General features: G+C 37.7%; 4 protein-coding genes and 1 long non-coding RNA gene across 5 annotated transcripts; 3 read left to right on the top strand and 2 right to left on the bottom strand.

The window, feature by feature from the left end:
- Window positions 303-8,015, top strand: LOC18768115. Its single transcript, XM_020570143.1, has 8 exons — window positions 303-786; window positions 990-1,213; window positions 1,334-1,395; window positions 1,514-1,738; window positions 2,129-2,255; window positions 2,710-3,032; window positions 3,137-3,281; window positions 3,716-8,015. The coding sequence occupies exons 1-8, from the start codon at window positions 471-473 to the stop codon at window positions 3,953-3,955; spliced, it is 1,662 nt and encodes a 553-aa protein (XP_020425732.1). The 5' UTR covers window positions 303-470; the 3' UTR covers window positions 3,956-8,015.
- Window positions 7,869-9,250, bottom strand: LOC18768676 (histone H1.2). Its single transcript, XM_007201758.2, has 2 exons — window positions 8,912-9,250; window positions 7,869-8,807 (listed from the first exon to the last, which is right to left on the bottom strand). The coding sequence occupies exons 1-2, from the start codon at window positions 9,107-9,109 to the stop codon at window positions 8,106-8,108; spliced, it is 900 nt and encodes a 299-aa protein (XP_007201820.1). The 5' UTR covers window positions 9,110-9,250; the 3' UTR covers window positions 7,869-8,105.
- LOC109950548 lies at window positions 13,465-15,280 on the top strand. The gene is made up of 3 exons (XR_002272783.1): window positions 13,465-13,611; window positions 13,779-13,830; window positions 13,939-15,280. It is a non-coding gene; the product is annotated as an uncharacterized LOC109950548 (long non-coding RNA).
- Window positions 16,669-17,454, top strand: LOC18768993 (ethylene-responsive transcription factor 8). Its single transcript, XM_007199187.2, has one exon. It carries the CDS (start codon window positions 16,766-16,768, stop codon window positions 17,309-17,311), a length of 546 nt encoding a protein of 181 aa, XP_007199249.1. The 5' UTR covers window positions 16,669-16,765; the 3' UTR covers window positions 17,312-17,454.
- Window positions 20,079-23,230, bottom strand: LOC18768814 (probable WRKY transcription factor 21). The gene is made up of 3 exons (XM_007199137.2): window positions 21,817-23,230; window positions 21,552-21,677; window positions 20,079-20,567 (listed from the first exon to the last, which is right to left on the bottom strand). The coding sequence occupies exons 1-3, from the start codon at window positions 22,614-22,616 to the stop codon at window positions 20,423-20,425; spliced, it is 1,071 nt and encodes a 356-aa protein (XP_007199199.2). The 5' UTR covers window positions 22,617-23,230; the 3' UTR covers window positions 20,079-20,422.

Here is a 25,064-nt window from a genome sequence, read left to right on the forward strand (position 1 = left end):
CTTTGTTACTATAACAATCGAAGTTTATAATTTTAAGTATGTAATGAAAAATTACTACAACAATCTAAGTTCATAAATTTGTTACTAACACATTGATGTGTAACACTGAGGAACATTATTAGGAAAGTGAAAAGTCCATTGGTGGGAAAGTTCATATGAGTGTTGTGAGGGGAGGGAGAGGCAGGGACGAGGACAGAAGGTTTATTGGGTACAATTTTAGAAACATCATTAATAATAACAATAATAACAATATAAGTATTTGTTCGCATCGCAGACGTGTCACCACTCAATTTCGAAACAAGCAACCATATAACGATTAACATGCAACTAGAAAAGGCATAAGCCAATGCCAAATTTTCTCTCTCATCTTCACAATCGAAATCCAAATCAGATCGCAGAAAAGTAACAAAAGACTCAATCTTTCTTCACATCACATCTAGCTAGCTATTTTTCCTGGAATTTTTTAAGACATGCAGAAAGGTAAGCATCATGGAACAAAACTAGTGAGCCTCTGGATATTGGCCTCTTCCGTGGCTATATGCTTCCATCCTTCATGCACAAACCTATGTAATTTATCACTCCTCACCTCTCAATTTTCTTCAGATCACAACAACAGCAAACCCACCTTCACACAGATCCTTGTAGCCTCTTCCATCGGGATCATCATCGCCGCCGCGGTGCATTGCCGTCTGCGAAAGCTCAAGGATCAGAAGATCATCCCACGCCTAAAAATATCTGACTCTAGCCGTGTTCAACACAAGCTTGAAAGGTTCCCTCATTATGTAGGTAGGTAATTGATAGAACATGATATCTCCACTTATTATCTCCATGTAAAAATAAAAAATAAAAAAATAAAAAAGACTTATTGTGATCTATATATGAGGCCTTGTTATTGTAAAACCTGTTGGCAGAAAATTCAAGAAGCAATTTTAACGGAATTGTGTTTGTGTGTTTGTGTTTTCTGCATTGCCTTGTGGGTGCACATGCAGCTAGGCAGCTGGGATTTAAAGACAGAAGAGAATGTCCACATCTGTGCAAGTTAGCCACTGAATACATCAGAAAATTCGAAGGGTTTGAGGATGATATCTATAACTTCTTCTCAAGTGAACCGGATGCCGATTCGCTGTTTGTGAAGCTTGTGGAGGAGTTTGAGAGATGCATCCTCAGCTATTTTGCATTTCATTGGAGCCTAGCTGACCTCATGATTAGTCAGGTGGTTAAGATCCTAATCATTTTGCATTGAAAGACAATATGAAAGAATGTAATTAAAATCCTAATTAGTCATATTTTTCTTCTGTGGAACCTCAAGTGATAAGGATTTGTGAAATTTCAGATCTTGAGCTGTGATGCTGAGCCTAGAAAGAAGCTCAAGAACATTGTCATGGCAGCAACCAGGTAGGTAGGAATTACTTATTATACGCAAGCATTACCAAAGTGAAGCACAATTATTATTGTAATTTTGTTTTTTGGTAGGGAAAAATGAATATAATCTTGACTTTGTGTTGTGATATAGAGAACAGAGATTTGAGAGGGTGACAAAAAATTTGAAGGTGGCTAGAGTTTTCACAACGTTAGTGGAAGAGATGAAAGCAATGGGGCTGGCGACGGCGGTGGATGACTCAACATGTACAGAGGTGATGGCTCCAGTAGCACATGCTGATAGAAGTCCAGTCCTCCTCCTCATGGGAGGTGGAATGGGAGCAGGGAAGAGCACTGTGCTAAAGGACATCCTCAAAGAGTAAGAGTTCATTTTTCAAGCAAAATGCATGCTATATATATATATATATATATGTATATATATATATATAAACCAACTTCTCTTCTTCCCTTAACATTTTCCTTCTCAACTCTCTCTCGCATGGCATGGATTGAAGCCTACATGAATATCTTGATAACCGATCCTATTATATATCGGGTAGAAATTCTGTTTGCTACTGTAGTTAATTAGAAATCATAAGCATAAACAATTATATTACATTACTGTAATCACATTTTACAACCAAGCAACGACAAGGCAAGCTCCTCCCATCATCACGGCTTGGTAGATTTCATTCAATTCAACCATCATTTTCAAGCAAAAGAAAACATCATTTAATGTTAACCTTTTTGGTTGAAATGTGTGTTGTAGAACATTCTGGGCTGGAGCAGCGGGGAATGCAGTAGTCATTGAGGCAGATGCCTTCAAAGAAACAGATGTTATATATAGAGCCCTCAGCTCTAGAGGACATCATGACATGCTTCAAACTGCTGAACTGGTATACGTCAAATCCCTCTCCCTACAAATAAACTGAGCTACATAAATACAACTGTACATAGCCTTTTATAGGAGGGAGCTTGGTTTTAGTGTGTTTATATCTGAATCTAGATGAAAAGCTAATCACACTAATCTAAACTATACTCATCTTACCACATATCGCCAACTACAGCGAGCAATGCAAATGATTATAACAAGTTTGTTGATCAATATTGCTCCTTATGCAAAAAGAAAAAATCCTCATAAACACTCTCTTTCATTTTAGTGGGATTGCAATTAAGCCCCGTTTTCTGGATTTTGTTTTCAACTTTAAAAGAAAATTCCTATGTGGAAAAACTTCAGTTGGATAACTTTATATTATTGTATATAAAACACATAGATACCTATACTTAACTACAGTTCATTCAAATAATTTTTTAAGGATAGTATGAGCTGATAAAAATGATTTCAAACAGGTACACCAATCATCTACAGACGCAGCATCATCACTCCTGGTCACAGCACTTAATGAAGGGCGGGATGTGATCATGGATGGCACACTCTCTTGGGTACCATTTGTTGTGCAGACAGTAACAATGGCCAGAAATGTCCACCGCCGCCGTTATCGGATGGGACCTGGTTACAAGGAGGGTGAAGATGGAACTGTTATCGAAAACTATTGGGAACGACTTGACGATGAAGAACCAGAACAAGTAGGAGGCAGAAAGAGAAAACCATACAGGATAGAGCTTGTTGGAGTTGTGTGTGATGCTTATCTAGCTGCTATAAGAGGCATAAGGTATATGGTCTTACCTTATCTTTTTGTTCACTTTCCAACTTTTAGCAGTAAAAAGTAAAGCATTTCCTCTTGAGGCCCTGATAAATGAAAGTCAATGACAACAGGAGAGCTATCATGTGTAGAAGAGCTGTACGAGTAAACTCACAATTGAAATCCCACAAGAGATTTGCAAATGCATTTCTAACATATTGCCAACTGGTTGACAACGCAAGGCTATATTGCACTAATGCATTGGAAGGTCCACCTAAGGTACACTTGCTATCCCTTCTTTTAGTTTATATATCTTCCTTCCTTTCCAATGTAAAGAACCTGCACGCATACCTTAACTCAACTCAAGAGTGTTACATTCCATGCATGAAACTAAGGAATCAAACAAAGCCTATGTACCTGCAGACTTCCACATAACCAAGGCTCTGAATGAACTTTCTTGAATTCTGTATCTCCTAGCCTCGGAACTCATAGTCGTTGCACGTGTGATGAGCCAGCCCCTCTATCTGACCTGAAATAACCTTGCTTTAGACATTAAGAGTCCTAAATGTAAGATGCGAAATATATAATTTATGCAACCATGGATGGAAAACATAGCTTCCAGGACCAGATCAATAACAAAAAGTTCCGCTTGGAAGTAGTTTATAGTAGTCTAACATTATATGTGTGATACTAAGATAATAATTGTTGTGAAGCTGATAGGATGGAAAGACAAAGACAGAACCTTGCTTGTTGATCCAGATGAAATTAATTGCTTGAAAAGGGTGGGCCGATTAAATGACACAGCGAATTCCATATACGAACTTTACAAGCACCCTAACCCAGCTTGTGAAACTGGGTCAATCTGGAAGGACATTGTCTTATCACCTTCAAGATTAAACATTCAAAAAGAGCTGAAGTACTCCATCCAGAAAGCTGAAAGATTGAAACGATAAACCAATGGTCCAGGCCAGGTGCGTTTTAAACTTCTTATCTTCACAGCACAGATCAGAAGATGGAGACTGAACACAGCATTGGAAGTTTTCAATATCTGCAACCAATGAGTATTTTGTCTGTGTTTTACCAAAAACTAGGAGCTTTTTGTCTGTGTTGTACCAAAAATGAGGAGCTTACTCCTAAGATTTATATATAGAGAAAGTGAAGATTTGAAGGTCAAAATTCGGACTTATCTTAGTCAATGGTCATAGGTATATACATATTTATGAGATTGATAATATCTGAATCTCCCTGTTGTATGACCTTCATTAGTTCAGTGTAGAAAAGATGTCTTCCATTTCTTTTTCTTTTACTGTTTTGGTAGCCTAAAATTACCCACAATATAACATATAATTTTAAGTCCAATGTGGAGTAAGGATAATGTACATGGATGTGATGCCTATTTATAATTGAGTATAGATGTGACATGTTGACTACAAAAGCAATGCAAGCCCCAAAAGGAAAATTTGGAAATCTTCGATATCAAGCCATTTACACTAACTAGATATGCATCCACGCATAACCCAATATTCATTCTCTTTCAAATAATATTTGGCATGAAACGAATGGATTAATGACTTTGAATTCAGATATTCCTGGTAATGAAGAAACTGCAAGTATTAAATGGGTCATGTATTATTTTGGTAAGAACAAATGAGTTATTTAAATATCAAAGGAATGATAAAGAATTGCAATTCCTGGAATATCAGTTAAGCGTTAAGCATTCACATAGTAATCTCCAATACACGTCTCTTAAATCTAAAGATCCACAGCTAACTGCCAAATAAATTCCACTCCAGATCCCTAAATAGCAAATGCATTGGGGAGGGTATTGGGATACATCATGGAGAAAGAAATAATCTGACAAAAAAACAATGATATCTTATAAACCATCGTTTAATTTGTGCTGTTTATTGCTGTGATTCTTTCCTCTACGCTTTCAGAATTCAAAAGAACAAAAAGGATTTTCTAAGCTAGGACCATGCATTTGAATTATCAAATTAACAATTAACAAAGTATAGATGACATGAATGAATACCTGATGGATATCAGCCAGCTACATTCAATGTTTACCCTGGATTTGAGGCTGAAAACCTGCCCTGCGTTAGGTAAACAAAAGTTCGAAAATAAAAGAAGGGAGAAAATGATAGATAAATGAGAGGGGGGCCAGAGAGAGCTCTCTCAAGCTAAGATCAATAGTAAACAAGGTTAAGTTTTAAAGGAAACATGGTAAAATACATGCCTGCTTGTGTCCCTGTACATCCCCAGAATAAACAAAGATGTTCACAACCAAGTATTCCTCGGTCATCGACTCATCAGTAATAATTCCTTTACTTTGGCATTGCAAAGGTAGAATTAAGTCCCGCATATAGGATTGTTGTTTCGTAAAGTCCAGTGAATTCTTACACCATATCTTGAGTAGCTTGTGACCTCTAGAAAACAGGCAACATAAGAACTTGTCTTATATACGGGCATGAAGTTCATCCAACAATAGTAGAACCGAATGCCAATCCTTTTTGGTTTATACAAAGATGAATATACATGTCTCTTTTCTCCAGTTTGCTCTGAATCTTATTTCCACCAAACAAGTTCTCCAAATTCCTGAAGGTTTTGTGTGATTTACAAACCTGGGATCTAACTACTTTAGCGTTCCACGCTGATCCTAAATGAACTGGCCCAAGTTATGTCTGGCCATTGATTCTCAATCACACCTCTAATGGAACAGCCTGAAATCTGGTCAAGAGTTTTCTGTTAGTTGAGAACGAGTGTAGTCATATGGATAGACAAGTCCTGGTTTACAACTGGTTCCTTGATAGGACGATTATTTCACCTATGTGTAGCTTGTGACAGGTGAGCGAATTTTTGCATGACATTAAATTCACAAATACTTAAATGTATCCAGAATGCAGAAAATACAATGGTAAGCAGAAAAGGAAAACATGAACCAAAAAAAGCAACTACATATGAATGAAGAAAAAATTTCCTGAATAATATGGAGATTGGAACATAGTTTTGAGAAATAAATTGCACAACAGCAGAGCATATAAGAGAAATGGACTGCCTAAGAGATTCACATGTAGGTTCTAATCCCTCCTCATGCTCAATTTCTATAATTTATCTCCACCGTGGTCTGGCAGGCAAGGTAATGCTCAGTCTTGTCAAGGAGAGGGACCTTTCCAGTGGAATACCCAAGCATACATCTCACAATAAGCATCTTTCAATCTCAATTTCTTGCGGCTCGCAGAATCATCATCAATAGTGAAGCTACGTATTCTGTTCATTTTAAGTTACTACCATAATTAGAAATAACCTATTAATCCCAAGAACAAGAATTCGCGATATCAGAGCCAATGGATGTAAGATTGTGAAATGAACACCAGCTCCGACTGCTTTCTTTTCCAATCTCATATTCATACATTCTTTATCCCATATGCAAGAAAACAAGATTGAACATTAATTTACTGGGCATTTTGAAGGGAAAGGCGCCCAAATTTTGGGGGTCACCCTGCCCATTACTCTGAAAAACCAGCAAACCAATGAACACCTAAGAAGACAATATTAGAATGATGCAAGAACTGATAGAGATAAATGGGAAATATCAGCCTTCCACATCTTAATCAATCTCAAACCCAACTATCTCCTTGGTTCAGCTAAACTTTACCTGTATCTCAGAACATTCTACAAGTAATGAACTTTAATGACAAAAAGAAAGAAGACTTGCACTACAACTACTCCAGTTACATTGCGGAAATCCTACTTTGCTGGCTCATGCTTTGAGTCACACTTTCCGAATGCCTCATTGTTTGTTCCTATAAAACCCTAGCATAAGGAAGCGCTGAGCAGGGTTCACGCTAGACTAGAAGCCACCAGAGCAAGGGCTGCATTTTTACATGGCCTTTTGAAGAATGCAGTGTTTGTGAGTTATTGTTCGTGCCTCATCTCAACAACTCGGATATGGTTGCATTGTTTTCCTGTACGGCATGATCTCACTCAGCAGATTATTCTACACTGGTGTGTCAACAATCATCTCATGTTATGGTACATCTATGTCAATAATATAGTGCTGACTCTGACACCTCCTTGTTGGTGTATTCTATCTCTAATTTCAGCCATAAACTCAGCAATATATCAAGGGATTTCTCAAATTTCTCTTGCATAATTTGTTCATACCATCTCCCTAAAGTCATTCATGTCATGGTAGATTTGTTTCCTTGTAAAACTACGTGACCGTGTAATCGTAAGGAACCTACGGCATTTAAAGTTCATGCTGTATAAAGAAAATCATCAAAGAAAATATTCCATGAAAGACTAGAACAAAATGAAAAATTGGAAATTCAAATTAAGAAGAGGGATCCAAGCAACCATCCAAAACAGACAGAAATATGGTGAGCATGGCAAAGCCATATGCCTCATTAACTGGGCAGCTCAATTATTCAATTCCCCTCCTGTCTTATTAACTGTGAAGAAGTAAATGGCATACAATGTGTAAACTCAGCTTCCAACTGTTGGCAAACAGTTGGTAGGTATGCTTTCAAATCTCAAACTAAAAACCCAATAAACGAAGAAACCCTAATCCAATTATGAACAACAATGTAGTTTGATTAAACCCTAATCCAAAATGAAGTAAAATTTGTTGCAGATAAATCAACTGATTTGGGATCAAATTGCAGAACAAATTAGACCTACAAGAATAGCAAACAACATGCATCTAGCAGGGTTTTAATTGAAGTGTGTGGAAGTTTACCAAACCCAGCGTTTTCACATCGAACACACCATTAGGTTTATACAGAGACCTTCGAAATCCCTAACTGCACTTCATCGCAATGACAACATACATCATAGAAGAGTTGCAGAATGCTAAAATGCGCAGGGTGAATACGATAACTCATCTTCTCACTAATTCAACTGAAGTGTACTGAAGTTGTTACAATCTCAAACTGTCCACAAACCCTAGAAAGAAAAACAATTCGATTTTCAGGCTGAAAAACTCGATAATGAAAGTAAAAAAAAAAAAAAAAATCCGATATATATTTTTTTCTTAACTGCAAACACGAAGAGATTTACAAGACTACCCCTACAACCAACTAGAGTCTCTTCCTCCCTATTCTCTCACTTTCTTCCCTTCCGAGCTGGAGCTTTCTTCGCCGGCGACTTGACGCTTCTGGGCTTCACGCTCCGAGTTGGAGCCTTCTTTGGAGTCGCAGCTTTCTTCGGTGCAGGCTTGGCCGCCGGAGCTTTTCTTCCCGGAGATGACCTCGTCAGAGTCCGCGCCGCCTTGGCCGGCCTCTCCTTGGGCTTGGGCCTTGGAGCTGCTGCCTTTGGCTTGGCAGCTGCAGCTTTTGGCTTGGCAGCGGTAGCTTTTGGCTTGACAGTTGCAACCGGCTTAGACTTGACAGGAGCAGCAGCTTTGGGCTTTGGAGCAGCAGCCTTCGGCTTTGCAGCAGGTTTCGGCTTAGGCTTTGGCTTTGCTGCAGCAGCCTTTGGCTTCGCCGGAGCTTTGCTTGCTGGCTTAGTCGTTTTGCCTCCCTTAGGCTTCGCAGCAGCTTTAGCCTTGGGCTTGGCGGCGGCCACTGGCTTCTTCTTCACCGGAGAAGCAGGCTTAGGTGCCGCGGCGGACCTAGCAGAAGGAAGCTTGAATGAACTTTTGACCTTGACGAGCTTATCGGAAGAAACAAGCTTCTTCAAATGGTAAAGTAGAAGCTTCTTGAAGTTTGGAGGGAGTTGCTTGTGCTTTTCTTCAATGAACTTGGTGATCGCATACTGGCTCGAACCAGTTCTCTCTTTCAAAGTCACAATCGCATCCTTAACCATCTGCAGCGATGGCACGAAATGAAAATCAGATCGAAAACCCGAAATTTTCAAGCTTAAGAAACACCAATTGAGAAAAACGCATTCGAATTCGAGAAAATGCATACCTCTTCATAAGGAGGGTGAGTGGGAGTGGTTCTAGCCTTCTTGGGAGCGGCTGGTTTCTTCGCCTTCGGTTCCTTGGCTTTGCTCGCCTTGCCGGTTTTGGCCGCCGGTTTTTCCTCGGCCGGCTCGGTGCTGGTCGGCTCCGGTGGAGGATTCTCGACCGTCTCAGCCACGGCGGCGATCGCTTCTTCGGATGCCATCGGATTGAGAAAGAGATTGGGATTCGAATTTAGGGTTAGGGCTTGAAATGAAGAGAAAGAGGGACTGAAATCGAAGGATGGAGATCTGGATCTATAGCAATGTGTGTTCACTGGTAATTTCGTTGTGAGAAGATGACGGAAATTGAACGGTTTAAATAGTCAAGTGCCTGAGAGACGATATCCAAAAGCTGAGCGCTGATTGGCTGGGTGGCCTAGCACTGGGATCGCTCCCTTTCGGAAGTTTGAATGTGGGCCTTTGGATAGAACGTTGTGGACGGTTGTGAATGCTTGAAAGATGAGGCATAGAAGGCTGGGTTAGGAAGAATGGGGTTGTTCATTGTTGGTTTGGGTGTGCTTTTGTGCCCAATTGATTTGAGCATAACTTGGCCTAAACTTGATGGATTTAAGTGAGGTTTTTTTCATCTTGTAGGAAATTATATGAGCTTTCTAATGACTATTTTTTTGTGTTTTTTGGATATTGGGTTTGGGAGATATTTGGTTTAGAATCCACAATGGTCAGGATTAGGGTTTTTAGTGATGTTATTGTGGTCTCAAGCTATTTTAAGAGAATGCTTGGAACCAAATCTGGATTTTTTCACCTCATCTCATTTAAACGTAGTTAAGGAACACATTAGTTCAAGAATTGCAAAAATCGGCCCGGATTTGGGTATAGAAATGTGGCTTGGAACATGAATGAAGTTGCACATCTTTTTGCACCTTGTGCAAGGTGTGACATATTACATATGGTATGTATCCTATTTGTATAAAAAATAAAATGACCAAACAAATTAGCACTAAATCTCACACATTATGCGGCATCAAAAGTGATTTTGGAACATAAATCCCAAGTGAGTTCGAAATCTATTGGTCATTGGGTTGTTTAACAATTAAAAGTATATATGATAAGTTGAGCATGTTTATAACATTGACACATAGTGCCACTTGCAAACCCAGGTAAGATATCTTTGCTTATCCTTGTATACATATTATATACCCACAAATTTGTGTCAACCAAACATTTTTGATGTAAAACACACAAATAGTGTAGCAGCTATTCTTGTCTTTGCTTACCTCACTCACTAGATTACTAGTTGCACCTATCTGCATCAACCAATAAAAAGGCTTTGCATACCCAGAACCAGAATTTCCTTCCTTGTAGCAGCATATATATCATACCTAACTTCTGCATATGTTTCCCGAAATCGTGCAACGTAATCGAACTCGTATGTAAATTAACAAGATATAGAGGAAATTTTGGTCTTGCAGACAATTGACTTGGCCTGTTGGAACATTTAATAAGAAGTTATGAAGAACATAGGTGTAGTCGTCTTCATTCTGTGATGGTTCATTTTGGTTCCTTACATCAACTGGACATTGCCTCTTTCTAATAGATAAAATATACCAAGCGGAGGAAACAAGAAGTCGAGAACCATATTGGCTCAAGCCAAGATCAATTGACTGAATCTGAAGCATATATAACATGAACTTTTCAAAGCTTATTAACTTATTCTTGCATTATTTGGTGCAGGATCGAAGTTAAGGGGTTGGTTTGATCCAAATCTTATTTTTGTACTGGTTGACAAAGACACATAACTTTTGTTAATATCTAAGCCAACCTAGCCCTCCCATACATGCATACAGTAATTAACCTTCCTTCTTCTTCAACGACTTACACATGACCTGCTAGCTCTTTCTTGGCTAATTACCAAGTTAATTTCTTCTCTCTTTTTTTCTACTTCCTCTAGACAAATCTGTGTGGATATCCAGAACTCTTTTTCTCATAGTTGATTGTTGCGTTAATAGTTTTTATCTTTCTTTCGACTGGTTATGCCAAACAAAGTAAAAGCACACGAACACTTGAAACACTACGAATTTATCCAAGGCCCCATCACTATTTTTCAAACTCAAAAGCAATTGTGAACAGGCAATGTCACATGGGAAACTTGATATGTTATACCTTAGATAAGAACATATGGTAGATTGGAAAGTTAAGTCAAAATCATACATATCGCATTAGATTAACATTCCATCTGTCTGTATCTTTGTTGACCAAAACAAAAATTCTGCTTGTATTTAAACTTAGGTGTTAACCCATATCATTGTGCTTCTGTCCAAAACGACGGCATTTAAGCGTTTTGGATTTTTGGCATTTATGCATGCTAAAAACGTAGTTTTAGATATAAGCGCATATCAATATGGGATCAAAACTCTTTGGGAAGATGCCTAAAATGCATTAAGTTTGATCCTAAACTTGACTCATTCAAATGGCCTCTAATCTCAAAGATAAAGCAAATCTTGCAGATTAGAGATGTGTTGCAAGATAATAGCCCTCGTCCATGGCACACTCACCTCCCACAACTGGGAGTTACCTACTTTCAAGGTGATTAACATTCATAAGTGCTTTACTCAACTATAAATCTAACATTAATACTATAAAACACAAAGATTTTTTGAGGTGTTTTTTTTAAAATATAAGTGGTAGTCTAAATTATAAGGAGAGGGGGGTTCTCACACACACACACACACACACTGCCAATGTGTCATTGGGATTTGACTCTGAGATTACTGGTCTGCAAATGAAGACCTTTTAACTAAACCCCATTGGCATATATTTTCGAGTTTTAGTTTTTAAGTGATTGGAGATACTGGAGTTCAAACTTGAATTTCTTCTAATATTGGAAAGATAAATAACTCTAGACTAAATACTAGTATAGTGAGTGCATAAGAACTTGTTGGGCTTATCTTGATTGCAAAACCTTATATTATGCTCTTTTTACCTTGTAGCGTGAGCTTATGGTATTAAGTTTGTTGTTTTGCCTTATTTACTCATTATATCCTTTCTAATTTGAAACTTAATTAGCTTACCCAATATACTCATCATTATTCCAAAACTATTACTATATATTTAATATATAGAAAGTAAATATAATATATAATGAGTAGCTCTACTACTAATAACATCTGGGTTTTTAGTGATAAAACTTCATACCTACTAGGTTTATAGGTGGTTAAGTTGGGAACCATATCGATGTTGGTAGTAGTTGGCCGATAATGTGTCGTTTTAAAATCTTAACAATTTAGGGCATGTTTGGTTCAAGGTTTAGGAGCTTGGGAAAGAGTTTCAAATTGCATTCTCATGTTTGATAAGTGTGCATTATTGGAAACTGGACTCATGGGTATGGACTTTCCATGTAGGGAGAATTTCATACCTTTGGCTCGCCCTTGGAAATTTTTTTCACCTACTTGGGAAAGCATTTCATGGAGTTTTTTTGGACTAACTTACCCATGTTATTATTTTTAAATGTCACTTTTGACCCTTAAAAAATTCTTAATATTAATAACCTTTAATAATAATATAAAGGGTATTGTTGGAAATTGATAACTTTTCATTCCTAATATTGCAGCAACCAAACATAGGAATGAGAGGTAATTACATTTCCCATTCCTCATTTCCCAGCATTCCCAAACATGAAAATGAACATCCTCAATTTCCATCTCATGGGATTAGACATGAGAAGTTTATTTCTAAGTTCAATTCGCGAACTAAACGGGCCGTTATATCTTGATAACTATATAAAATATACTAAATATTTCATATTTAAATTCTATTGTATTTTTATATTAGAATAACAAGAAATTTCACAATTTTAAGAACGTTAGGGTCCATTTGATAGCCATTTCAATTTTAGTTTTTAGTTTTTATTTTTTGTGCTAGAGTAAAGAGGAAAAAGAGGGAGAATGGAAGCGAGAATGAGAATGAATATGAGATTGAGAGGGAAGATGAGAGGGGAGGATGAAGGAATGAGTAACAAAAATGAAAACAAAACTAAAAACTGAAATCTATTTGAAATTGTTTTCACTTTTGTTACTCTTTCCTCTTATACTTTTCTCTCATCTTCTCTCTCAATCTTATCCTCATTTCCATTTTCCTTTATACTTTACCGTAAAAAATAAAAGCTAAAACTTAAAATTAAAATGATTATCAGACGGGCCTTTAAATTTTGACATTTTCAAATTCCCTTGTCCAAATGAAAGGTAAGAAGTTTATATGATGTGACAACTAAATCCAGCTACGACTTCATTTGTTTTTCAAATAACTTTTTTTTTTTGTTGCTTATGGGTTGTAAAACCACTAAAATAATACTGTTAATTATCACTAAAATATTTTCTTATCAAAACTAACAAAAGCTTTACCTTTTTTTTTTGTCTAAAAAGTAGTAGCTCTTATAAAGTTGCTATTTTGAAGAAATATGACAAATTATTTTATAATTTTAAATTAAAAATACCAACGGTAAAGTGTCCATTTTTCCAACGGTTTTTTTTAGAATAACGGCATAGGTTTTCTTTCCCTCTATTTTTTTTTTTAGTTTTTTTTAATGGTCGAGATAGATGACTCCATTGCTTCTCAGATTCCTTTTATTTTCACAAAAACCCTAGACCCACAGACAACTCCCGCCAACGAGTGAGGGTTTTGCTTCACTATTTCCAGCGAATCAGCGATGGTAAGAGATCTCACGTCCATATCCATCAAATCAATTTCTAATTTTGTTTTCAGTTTGTTTCCCGGGAATATTATCCATTTTTCCCCGGAACCAAACAGACTGTTGATACTGCGCGTCAGATTCTGAAATTTTCTCAAACTTTCTTAAATTTTAATAATTAATTTTAGGCCGAAGTGGAAACAGATGTGGATCCAGGGCAGCCGAACTCGCAGAAGGAAGGTAATCTCAAAAGACACAGTACAGACGTCTTGTTTGTGAATTTCCAATATGATTCAAATGAGAAAATACATGTCTGGCTTTAAATTGTATGTGCTCATTTTGTGTCAGATTTCAACGCGGATCGAACCAGAAACCAATGGCGTTGATCAAGAATATAAATGGTGGAATAGTATGCAAAGCTATCAGTTTCTGAATTAGCTTCATCTTTTAGATTTAACATTGTGTTATTTCAACAAGTTTGTTTGGTTGGATTCATTATCTGTGTCTAATGTTCAAAATTATAAGTGCCTTTGTAAACTTTTCTTTAGAGTTTATTCTGTTGTTTCTTGTGCGACATCTGCTTGCCCCTTGCTGATTGTATAGCCGTTGGCTAAATTACGGCAGTCGTGTGATAACAGTAGGGTGGGGATCTCAACTTCTTGATATGAAAATTTAAACATCCTTAGCTTACGCCTGAGGGGTTTTCTGAAGACCCTTGGTTTTGTTTTCTTGTTAACTGCCGCGCTAGGACACTGCGACTGATTTTCAAAAAGCATACCGATTCACTGTAAGAGGCTAATGTGAGTTGCACAAGAGGTAGACATAATAAGGAAAGTAGAAAGCTGCACTTGGAAACTGGTTCTAAATGAATGAATATTGTAGTTTGGCAAATCATCACAGGTTCTTCTTCTCAAAGGCATTGATTTTCTAATCTGGTTAACAGGGGACAATGTTCTTTATCTGCCTTGTTATCGTCAGTGATTATGCTACTTGTTATTCTAAGAATATGATAGATATGGCATGAGTGGTCCTCGAATAACATAAACCTGTGTGGTGAGTGGATGCTGGAACTTCATAAAGAGTATAGATGAACTCAATTTACTTTGCATTGCCACCATTTTTGTTTCTTGTAAGTTGAACTTCATGTAGTTTGCATTGCTACCAATACTATAGAAAGTTGTGTTGTAAGCTGAAATAGTACGAGATTATTTTGGAAACGTGTGATCGTGATGAACTAAAAAGGTTATTATGTTTTTTCTTTGTCAATTTCTATGCTCGAAACAGAAGCAAGAGGCACAACCTGGTGAGAAGCCAGAGAGCTAGTTTGGACTCTCCTGCGCAACATGATCATTGTACCGGAGATGATTTGTAGCATCATTACAATGGCAAAACCTTCAATCAAGTTAAAACCAAGCCTGAAATGATTGGCCACTATCTCGCTGAGTTCTCAATCAGTTACAAGCCTGTCAAGCATGGAAGCTCCCCTGGTATTGGTGCTACTCATTCCTCCAGGTTCACTCCTCTCAAGTAACAATATTTTACACATTTCTTCACTCTACACTTAATAGCAGTCGTATGGTTATATTTTATGAAATCTGCTCAATTATTGCTTAAATAATGTAAGCCTGTGTGATCACATCTCAACTGCACAGATTATAATCAATGAAATGGAAAATGAGCTTATATTATGGTAGGTTTCAACTCAGTTTGGTTTGATGTCATGGTGTTTACAATGCTGGTTTTTGAATTGGGCCGTCTAAGACGTAGGCCTCCTCTATTGGGTCCGGGCCTAATGCACAATCACTTGTCTCTACAAATGAAAATCCTACAGAACATACCCAGCCCGAGCCCAAAAAATTTCGGTTTTATTTGAAATGACAAGTGATGGCGGGTGATGAAAAAGTAAAAGTTAAAAGATAATATTATAAATTAAAAAAACGGTGAGAGAGAGTCTGAGCGTGAAAAAATTTTCAGTGCAGTCTGTGCGGTGGTGGGCTACGATTACGAGGCGGGAGGCTTTGGCTTTTCAACTTTCAGGCTTAGGTAATGATAGTGTCAGCGTTGTCAGGTAGAGACACGACGTTTGGCCCTACAACACCACTCACTCACTCGAAGAAGAAGTCGTCTAATTTTAACTTCACTGCCATCGTTCATGCCCCACGTGCTCCTAAATCCTTTATTCACCACTCGACCCCACCACCGCTTGCCGCCGTTTCATTTACTTCTCTCTCCTCCGCACTTTGGTTTGACTCATCGTGTTAATGTTGACCCAAACTGTGGTGGCTTTGTTGTTGATTACATGCAATATGCTAATTATGTTGTGATTAATTTCTAATTGTTCATACATGTAAATTTTACTGCGGTAAAAAATAACATACGTCTTAAGTGTCTGATTTGATTCGTATGTATATGAACTTGGTTATCTAACATGTTATTTCTACACTGTCATAGAGGGCAATCCCAACACATGAATCACTCATAAAGCAGAATGAATGGAAATAAAGGCTGAAACACAAGAAGGCGTGTCGTGGCCCTGACCTCCCCAACAATACAATATCTGTAATTAACTCACTGTTGCCCTATTAGTTGAAGATGCAAAACTATGTGCATGCTGAATTTCAAGCTCCGCCCTAGTTCTAAAAATCATGATCACATATTGAGGACGGGGCAAGCTTTCTTTCCCATATCAAATCCCACATTAATGGAATGGATACCAATTTAGTACATTATCCAAAATTTTAAGATCCAAAGATTATGCAAACCACAGACTATGTGCCAAAGATGATGCTTTGGGCTGTCACATTGAAACCGACAAATATAAATGTTGGTCCACAGTCCCACACTATATAAATTGAAAAAATAGTGTGGATGTGTGCAAAGCATTTCAATTATGCCCCACCAAATCTCATCGTTACACGCATGCACTTAATGCGTCAAACCCATAATGAAATCGATACCTTTTTCAACCCATTCAAGAAAAGAGGAAGAAAAAAAAATCCTTTTATTTTAATTTAATATTATTTAAAATATTTTTTTATTCAACCCAAAGGCCAAAGCCTGTCGGCGTTAACCCAGACTGTCTCCTCCACTATAAATACCCTCCAAAACTCGAACCCTAAACTCTCACTCTTCCCCCATTTCTCTGTCCGTACATTCCACTCGGACAACACACCCAATGGCTGTAGACGCGCTCCACCTTCGCAAGACCTCACTCTCCCTCGCTGTCGAACCGCCATCACCACCGCCACGTCAGCCTCCGGCTCAGCCCAAGCACTCGGCTCACGTTAGAGGCGGCGGAGCCAAGGAGGCTCATTTTAGAGGCGTGCGCAAAAGGCCGTGGGGCCGATTCGCCGCTGAGATTCGCGATCCGTGGAAGAAGACTCGGAAATGGCTCGGCACCTTCGATACCGCCGAGGAGGCGGCTCTTGCGTACGACGAAGCCGCGCGTAGCCTCCGTGGTCCGAAAGCCAAGACTAACTTCGGAGCTCCGGCTTCAGCTTTGCCTCACACGCTTGTTATCGGCGGTGGATCCGAGATTTTCTGGAGTCCGCCGCCGATGTACTTCATGGGCGGAGCTCCGTCGGGGGCTCCGGTGAGGTCGGAGTACAAGGGGTACAAGCTGGAGAATGTGGACCTAGTGGTGAGCGAGCAGGAGAAGAAGATGAGGAAAGAGAAGAAACCGTTCTTGTTCGATCTGAATCTGCCGGCGCCGCTGTTCTGACCCGCCCTGAGCCTCCGAGGTAGTTTGGCTTTGTTTTATTGGTGAAGCTTTTGGCTCCATTCCATTTTTGCCCTTTGCAGTTACTCCTTATTTCCACATCACATGTGTACATTTTTGTAAAATATCGGAAAAGAAAAAAAAAAGGCGGTTAAGGGCGGGCAAAGTTAAAAAAAGTTAATTAACGACTGTTAAATCTGTTTGCTATGGTTTTCATCGTTGCACCACTGAGCTTAGATTCAGTGGATTATTTGTTGCAACTTCCATGGTGAGCTTGCGTTTTTTTTTTTTTTTTTGCATTAACTAATTTTAATTAAATAAGTTCTTAGTTTGGTGCTAGATTGCCACGCACGTGTTTATTTTACTCATTAAAAATGGATTACTGATACTGTAACTGATATTTAATTAAATCTGTTTCCATTTTTTATATGCAATTACTATGCAAATCCCTTGACAAAATCAAAGGGTAGGTAAAGGTTAAGGCAGCTAAAATCATCGTCCAACTTGATGTTCTGTTGTTAATCAAGTTTATATGGCATATATAGGTGCTCGCCGGGCAGAGTCTTCTTGATTTAGCTATCTCAATAAAATTTATGTTTAGTTCGAAGAAATAATTATGCTAGCGTCAGTTGTTCATCCATCAAAAAAACATACGACCTGCTTAGGCGAATGCTTGGAAAACGCCATTCCTACATTAATCTCTCAATGACTCAATTTCATAAACTTCTTATTTCGGGTCAAGTAGTATTCCACCATGAGTGTTGGGTGGTCCGTTCCATTTATCTTTGTATTTCAAGGCTCATAGCACTTAGCCCTTTTATTCTTAACACAGCCTAGCTCATTCTAAACAATTTAGGCTTGGATTGTGAGCTCTATAACTGAAGCCCAACTCAACAGTTTCTATCCACAAGACAAAGACTGGCTTGGCATCACATGAAATTAGATACAAGTTACATTCCTACATCAGCCCTGCCCATATTTTTGTTATAATTAACTATAAAATTTGGTTGGATGGGAGTTGACTGATGTTCATGCATGGGCCTGGGCGGGCTTTTTTATGAGGAGTATCTCCTTTCACGGAAAACGGTTGAAAGGAGGCAAGCAGTATCCATCGAAGATAAATATATTTTTGAAACATTTCTTCTCACCGAAACGATTGAGAAAGCCTAGCCTGCTCGTTGATTGTCAAGAATTAACACCTTTGCGTAATCATGTATTACTTTGGTGTGTTGACCGCCTGTCTTCCTCTGGTTGGTTAGGCGCCCGTTAATCAAAAAGGTTTTGGAAAATGTTGCAGCAACTACAATTACTAATTACACCATCTAAAACAATTGAAGAGTCCAAAACCTCATCCAATCTAGTTGACTATCTTCTCACTCATGACTGCTATAACACGCCATTGACCTTCATTCAATCCCGCTATTTCTTTATATATATATATATATATATATCGAGAACTTCTATTGAGGGATTTCTCAAATAAGCTTATTTGAGGGATACCCCTTGTAGGCCCTACTTCGGATTGTATTTCACTAATACAAACTGTCTATTTTGTAGATACTCATTCAAAGATCATCTCTACAAAAAATCACTTGAATCAAATATCATTTGACCACTCAATTGAGCAGTTCTGATCTCTTGGACTACAGGGGTCCAAGAGATTTGTGGTCACTCACCGTTAGATGTAAATTCAACGGTTCACTCACTCTTGCACTCCTTTTAAAAAACTTTTTTGAACCATTGGATTAATATCCAACGGTGAGTGACCACAATCTCTTGGACTCCTGTGGTCCAAGAGATCGGGACTGCTCAATTGAGTTATTGAAATTTTAGTATTTTCTTGAAGCACCGTGTTCATTGATTTTGTAAGACACAATTGGATATCGAAACGGTTTTCGATTTGTCTAATTTTTTGTAAGGATGATCTATGAATGAAGACCTAAAAAATAGATGGTTCGGATCATTGGGAAAAAAATTGTATGGTACCTTAAAAGGCGTCCCTCGATAGAATGAGATTGATATATATATATATATATATAAGCTGAAACAATGAGATAATCCATATCACAAGCAAAAATACAAGCTTGAAGAAGACATGCTTAGCTCAGCAACATCAATCATTTCTTTGTGGTACATTGTCTTTCATTCTATAACTTTTTGGTAGCGTACTTGGCCATATGTGATCACTTCTTTATTGCAAGGTCCCAAGAATCCCAACCAAAGCTATCCATGAATGAATGTATACTTCTCCTGGCAGTGTGCCCTTTTTACCAACTTGATTGATTCATAATTCATTCAAATCCCAACAATTAGTAGGCCATTGGGAGGCCAAAGAGAATTTTTCTTCCTTTTTTTCTTTCCTTTTTTTGATAAAAGGACGTTTGGAATTGGACCCAAAGAAAACACACTGGATTGGATTCTAATTTCTAATGAAGGAATAATAACATTTCAAAAGATTTTGAATGACTGCCTTTTGTTCCCCCTCATTGGTCACACCTAACCTCTTTTTTCCCTTTTCTTCACAACAACTGAAAGCAACAGTAATTGGCAAGGACTGAAAGTAACAGTAACTGGTAAGGACAATCATATATCTTAATATTATATACTCTCTCTCTTTGTTACTTGGCTTCTAATTCATCCTTCCTTAACTATCTGCCTCAAGCCCACTTCACCCTCTCTCAAATTGCAAAGACCACTTGCCTAAACCACTCATGATTGCACTTTCCACCCAGAAAGTATAAACAACTGCTAAATACTGCAAACAAGTAAATGAAAACAAGAAGTACCACATGAAAGGCATTTCATTAATTCCAAAAACCCTACATTGTTTAAAGCATTGATTGCCTAAAAAAGGAAGAACAAAACATGAAAGAGAGTTCTTAAAGGATGACCCAATTTTACAGACTTCTTTCAGTCCTCCCAGGGGATTCACGCCTGCTTGCCTGAACGCCAAATCGCTTGAAGAGCTAACTCCCCAAAGCCAAAATAACTGCTCTGACTGTATGTCATGCTTGAACCATGCAAAATATGTACAGGAGCATCTCAAGCCTAACATAGATGAGGGTTTGATAAATTGACTGTTGGGCTTGAGCTTGGCGAGGCTCTCCATGAATTTCATGTCGTTGTTGATTGTGATGGTATCCTTGGGTGGTTATGCTCACCTTCATAGGTAACAATAAGCATAGAGGGTTCTTCCAAGCACCTCTCAACATGCTTCCTTGCTGGACAACCTCTCATGCTACTACATTTATAGTATCCCCTGCAAAAGTTAAAAGGAGTTCAACAGTTAATTAAGTACCTAAGAATTTTAAACTTAAAGTCCATGATCTTCTACAAACATAGTAGTATCGAATAAACTCAAAAGTGCATCAATAAGCATTATTAAATATCACTTAAAGTCATATTCAAAATTTATTCTTTGAACAAATCTTGACCCCTACATTTGAAAGTGCAAAGTATAGAATAAACTCAAAAGTGCATGCTAGTATCGAACAAACTCAAAAGTGTAGTAGTATTGAATAAAGTTGATGTGCATCAACAAACATTACAACATCAATCACATATCATCCTCAAAATTGATTCTTGGAACAAATCTTGACCATCATTCAACTGTGAGAGTTGATAAAAATTTGAACAAAAGAAAATAGAATCTGACAACCAAACATGCATATTGCAACATGCAGGATGGCTAGGAAACTGAACTTTTTTGGCCACCATCTCTTCTCAGCAACAAATGAACCAGGAGAGTAACTTCAAACCACTTGACACTAGATGTTTTTCTATTGAAGGTCATAATTAGCATCCTTGATAAAATCAGTAAATCCAGGGCTATTCCATATTCCCAATGGAGCCTACTAGACATTACATCTAACAAAACAATCCTGTGGCATCAATTTGCAGAATACTAACAACAGATAACCCACAAGATGACTTGCTGATTACCAAAGATATCACAATCCAATTGGTCAATCATACTATCTGATTTTTAAATGGGGGAATGCATGCCTCTACTGTGCATGTGAAGAAGTAAAATAAAACGAGTTAACAACACTGACATTCGCAAAAAATAAATTTTCAACCATGCTCATCAACTTATTTTGCATTTCAAGCTAAATTCCCATAACTATCAATAAGATTAACTAAAATACTGCAATTCTGCATATTAGATATAAAACATTGAAACAAAATTTTATGCACCACAATCAATCAAGTTCCCATTTCAAAGTGCAGAAATATATTATACCTAGGGTGAGGAGAACCTTTGATTGGCTTCTGTCCATACTTCCTCCATGAATAATCATCTGGAGGGATATCTGCAAGCTTGTTACTAATAGCAGGCACCTTAATAGATCTTTTCACTCTATGTTTCCTGCCAACAGAACATAATTAACAAAAAGTAGTTAAAAACAAATAGAACTGCTCCTCCATGACATGAAAGAGAAACATTACAAGATATTTGTTGACAAGGTTTAGATGAACCAAGTAGAACATAAGGAGATAAATCCCACCTCTTCTTTGAGCAGTGACATCTACCACTGCTACCACATTTCACACTCCCATCGTCTCCCCTTGCAGAACACTTCCTCTTATGTTGTGAATTCTGATCCGAAGAGAGAGGAGCCCCAATCAAATGGAAGGAATTACCATCAAAGTTAGCCACACTTCCATCTATGCTCAAGGAAGAAATGAAGGATCTTGTAGATGACATCGTAGGTGTGCAGCTAGAGCTATCAAAATTCAGGTTTATGCCACTATTGCTCCTACGGTACATCATTTCTGCTTGGTGTTTCATCTGCTGCTGCTGCTGCTGAAGGAACAACCTCTGCTGTTGCTGTTGCTGTTGTTGCACTTGCTGTTGCTGCTGTTGTTGCTGAAGGAAATGATACTGTGTTGGAGGTGCTTGTTGCGCCGGTTGAAGCGGATTTTTCCCATTAGTGCTTAATTCCAATGATGGGTTTCCCAAACACAAGGAATTTTTAACATTTAAACCCAAATCTTGAACTGGGTTTTCAGGAAAGCTAGACTGAATAAAGTGAGGAGTTTTGGATGGATAATCTGTAATACAATTGGGATTATCTAGGAGGATTCTTTCAGGAAAAGGAATTTGAAGTTTCTTACGCTTTCTAACTCTTGCATGACCTAAACCAGTATTGAGAAGGGAAACAACTTTTTTGAACTTAGACACGGCCTTCCCAGTTTCCACCATCAAATTCGTATACTGAACTTGATCTTGGGGCTGAGAAAAAAGACTTAGAACTCTATGGCAGCTTTCAACAGCTGCTTTGTTAGCTTCTTCGACGTCCTCCATTTTAGCCCCCAACCAAACTAACAAAAACTAACCCCTATCCTAAATTCTGAAAGACCAAAAATTTAACCAAAACACACCATAGAAACCAAAAACTCTGAAAGCCTACTTACGTCATAGGATGTTCAACAATCCACATCAGACAAAAACAAGTACCTAGATAGCCAAAATCCCATTTTTAACCGAACAAGCTACGATTTTTCTAATGAAATTTCTGGCAGGAGATCAGAACCAACTGGGTCTAAGAAAATTGATTGATAAAGAGGACAACCCAGATAGAAATCAAGACATTATAACATAGAAATTGACAAAATTTGGAGTGATAGAGCAAGAAAAGAACCAAAGAACAGACCTTGTTGGACTTGGTGCTGTCAAACCCTAGATTCTCAATTCATGCTTTTGAGATTGAAGGGTGTGAATGAGAAGACTTTTGTTTCGCTTGAGAATTCACTCTGCCATAAGAATACAAAGCCCCCATCTTTATTTAATAATATAATCTCTTTCTTTCTAGAGGGAGAAACCCAAAGAATTCAACCGAGAGAGAGGGGAGATATAGAAATCAAAAAATTTAATAGGGGAGAGAGATGAGAGAGAGAATAGAGAGGCATTTAAATAAACAGTGAACCAGGAAAGCTCAGAAATAAAATGAAACTGCCGTCTATGTCACAGATTTGAAGGCGGGTCCCACCAAAGACCTTTGTTATTCTCTTTTGGGAAATGGTCTTCTCTACACAGACGTCCACAAAATGTTAAAGTGAGCCTTTGATTTTTCGGTGTACACGATGTTTTTTTCTCTCTCACTTTTGCTTTTACTTTTTCAGATTTGATTTTGTATTGCATGTATAAAACTCCTTCAACCCAATTTCAATTTTTCAACTTTCAAAATTTTTATCCTTCCTGAGAGACCAGACCCACTAATTCAGCTTTAGCTTTTGTAACTTCCAGTTCCAGAAAAAAACTGTGTGCTTTGTTGAGTTGTCATGCGGTTATTAGGTTGTTGAGGTTTGTTCAGAGCTTTGGCCTCTTTGCATGTGTTTGCTGCACCTGCACCTGCAGATTTGGATTTTGGGTGTGAAAAAAATGAGGCATAACTCATGAGTCTGCAATTCATTGACACTTGTTTGAACGTACTCACATGCAAAATGTGTCGTGAACAAGTAGTATCAACGGTTAGAAATTACTCGCACTTATACAGCGTAACGGCTGTGAATAACATATATAAATGGTTTGAAATTGATCGCACCTGCATAGCGCAACAGAACTCTATATAACATATAATGTTACTAAGAATCAATATTAATGACCCCCATTATATTTGCTAGATATTGCTATTTGTGCCTCACAAATATCACTCCTCTTATTGTTGCACCACTAAGTGTTGAATTTTACCATTTCAAGATCATGAAGTAACGTAGTTTCATGATTCAATTTTAAAGGTATACCAAAAACGCAAATAGTCAGAGATGAATTAAAACTAAAAAAATCAAAGAATAAAATATAAGAAACATTTTATTTGGGTCAAATAAGAAACAAATTTATTATAGAAAATAAAAGGCTCAGCCAAAGCTCCTTGTTTTACTTTGCTTTGAAGTCTTTTTTTTACTCTGTCTGCGCGGCTTATCCCAACGTCCGTCAACAAGTGGGGCCCAATCACAGTCCAGCACTCGAGAGCATCCAATATAGCCGTTGCCGAAGATGGCCAATCGTACGTCGACACGCGTAAAATTGATCCCTAAAGTCTCACACGTAAACCAATGTGTTGTTTGACTGCCCGACTCTCTCATTTTCTATCTTGCGCCGTGGAAACACTGTTAGTTCGGTGCCTGACACCGCATGGGGTCCACGATCCTAGCACCGTTGACTTCACCCCCTCTCTAATTGGCGTAATCAGCTCACTTCCAATTAATTAATACATATTAAATAAAACACAATTAATTATTTAATACCTAATTATAGTTTTTTTTTTTTCTTCCTTTCTTTTTATGAACTTTTACATACCTAATTATGATGAATCGTGAAATGTTTTGATATTATAACGAATGTATCTTATATAATTATTATTCAGTTTAATATGTTTCATATATGCCATGCAATTTTTTCTTATTAATAATGATTCATGTTTTATAATATTGCAATCATGCATATTTGTCATAATTAATGGTGATCATAATGTAATTATTATGATCAAAATTTTAAGCGATATGTTAATTGTGTACCATAATTAGTGATAAGAAAATGTTAAAATATAATACTTAGATCGGTGCACCTCTTTATCCCGCTGTGATAAGTAATATTCATCACATATGCTACATCGTGACCATTTATTTACTAAATTAAAATTTGAAGATTGTTCATGCAAAAAAAAAAAATCATATTGGAGATAGTTTGGTCATCCAAATCCTCCTCGTGACAAATATGAAATTCAATATGATTGTTTTTTTTTATTTGTAA

Source organism: Prunus persica, chromosome G8 (genome assembly GCF_000346465.2).
Source record: "Prunus persica cultivar Lovell chromosome G8, Prunus_persica_NCBIv2, whole genome shotgun sequence".
Classification (NCBI taxonomy): Eukaryota; Viridiplantae; Streptophyta; class Magnoliopsida; order Rosales; family Rosaceae; genus Prunus; species Prunus persica.

Coding starts and splice junctions, on each gene's coding strand:
- LOC18768115 (XM_020570143.1), top strand. CDS start 471: ATGCAGAAAGGTAAGCATCATGGAACAAAACTAGTGAGCCTCTGGATA. Junction 1,214..1,333: donor CTGACCTCATGATTAGTCAG/GTGGTTAAGATC, acceptor GTGAAATTTCAG/ATCTTGAGCTGTGATGCTGA. Junction 2,256..2,709: donor TGCTTCAAACTGCTGAACTG/GTATACGTCAAA, acceptor GATTTCAAACAG/GTACACCAATCATCTACAGA.
- LOC18768993 (XM_007199187.2), top strand. CDS start 16,766: ATGGCTGTAGACGCGCTCCACCTTCGCAAGACCTCACTCTCCCTCGCT.
- LOC18768676 (XM_007201758.2), bottom strand. CDS start 9,109: ATGGCATCCGAAGAAGCGATCGCCGCCGTGGCTGAGACGGTCGAGAAT. Junction 8,808..8,911: donor CTCACCCTCCTTATGAAGAG/GTATGCATTTTC, acceptor CCATCGCTGCAG/ATGGTTAAGGATGCGATTGT.
- LOC18768814 (XM_007199137.2), bottom strand. CDS start 22,616: ATGGAGGACGTCGAAGAAGCTAACAAAGCAGCTGTTGAAAGCTGCCAT. Junction 21,678..21,816: donor TGTCACTGCTCAAAGAAGAG/GTGGGATTTATC, acceptor TTCTGTTGGCAG/GAAACATAGAGTGAAAAGAT. Junction 20,568..21,551: donor AAAGGTTCTCCTCACCCTAG/GTATAATATATT, acceptor TAACTTTTGCAG/GGGATACTATAAATGTAGTA.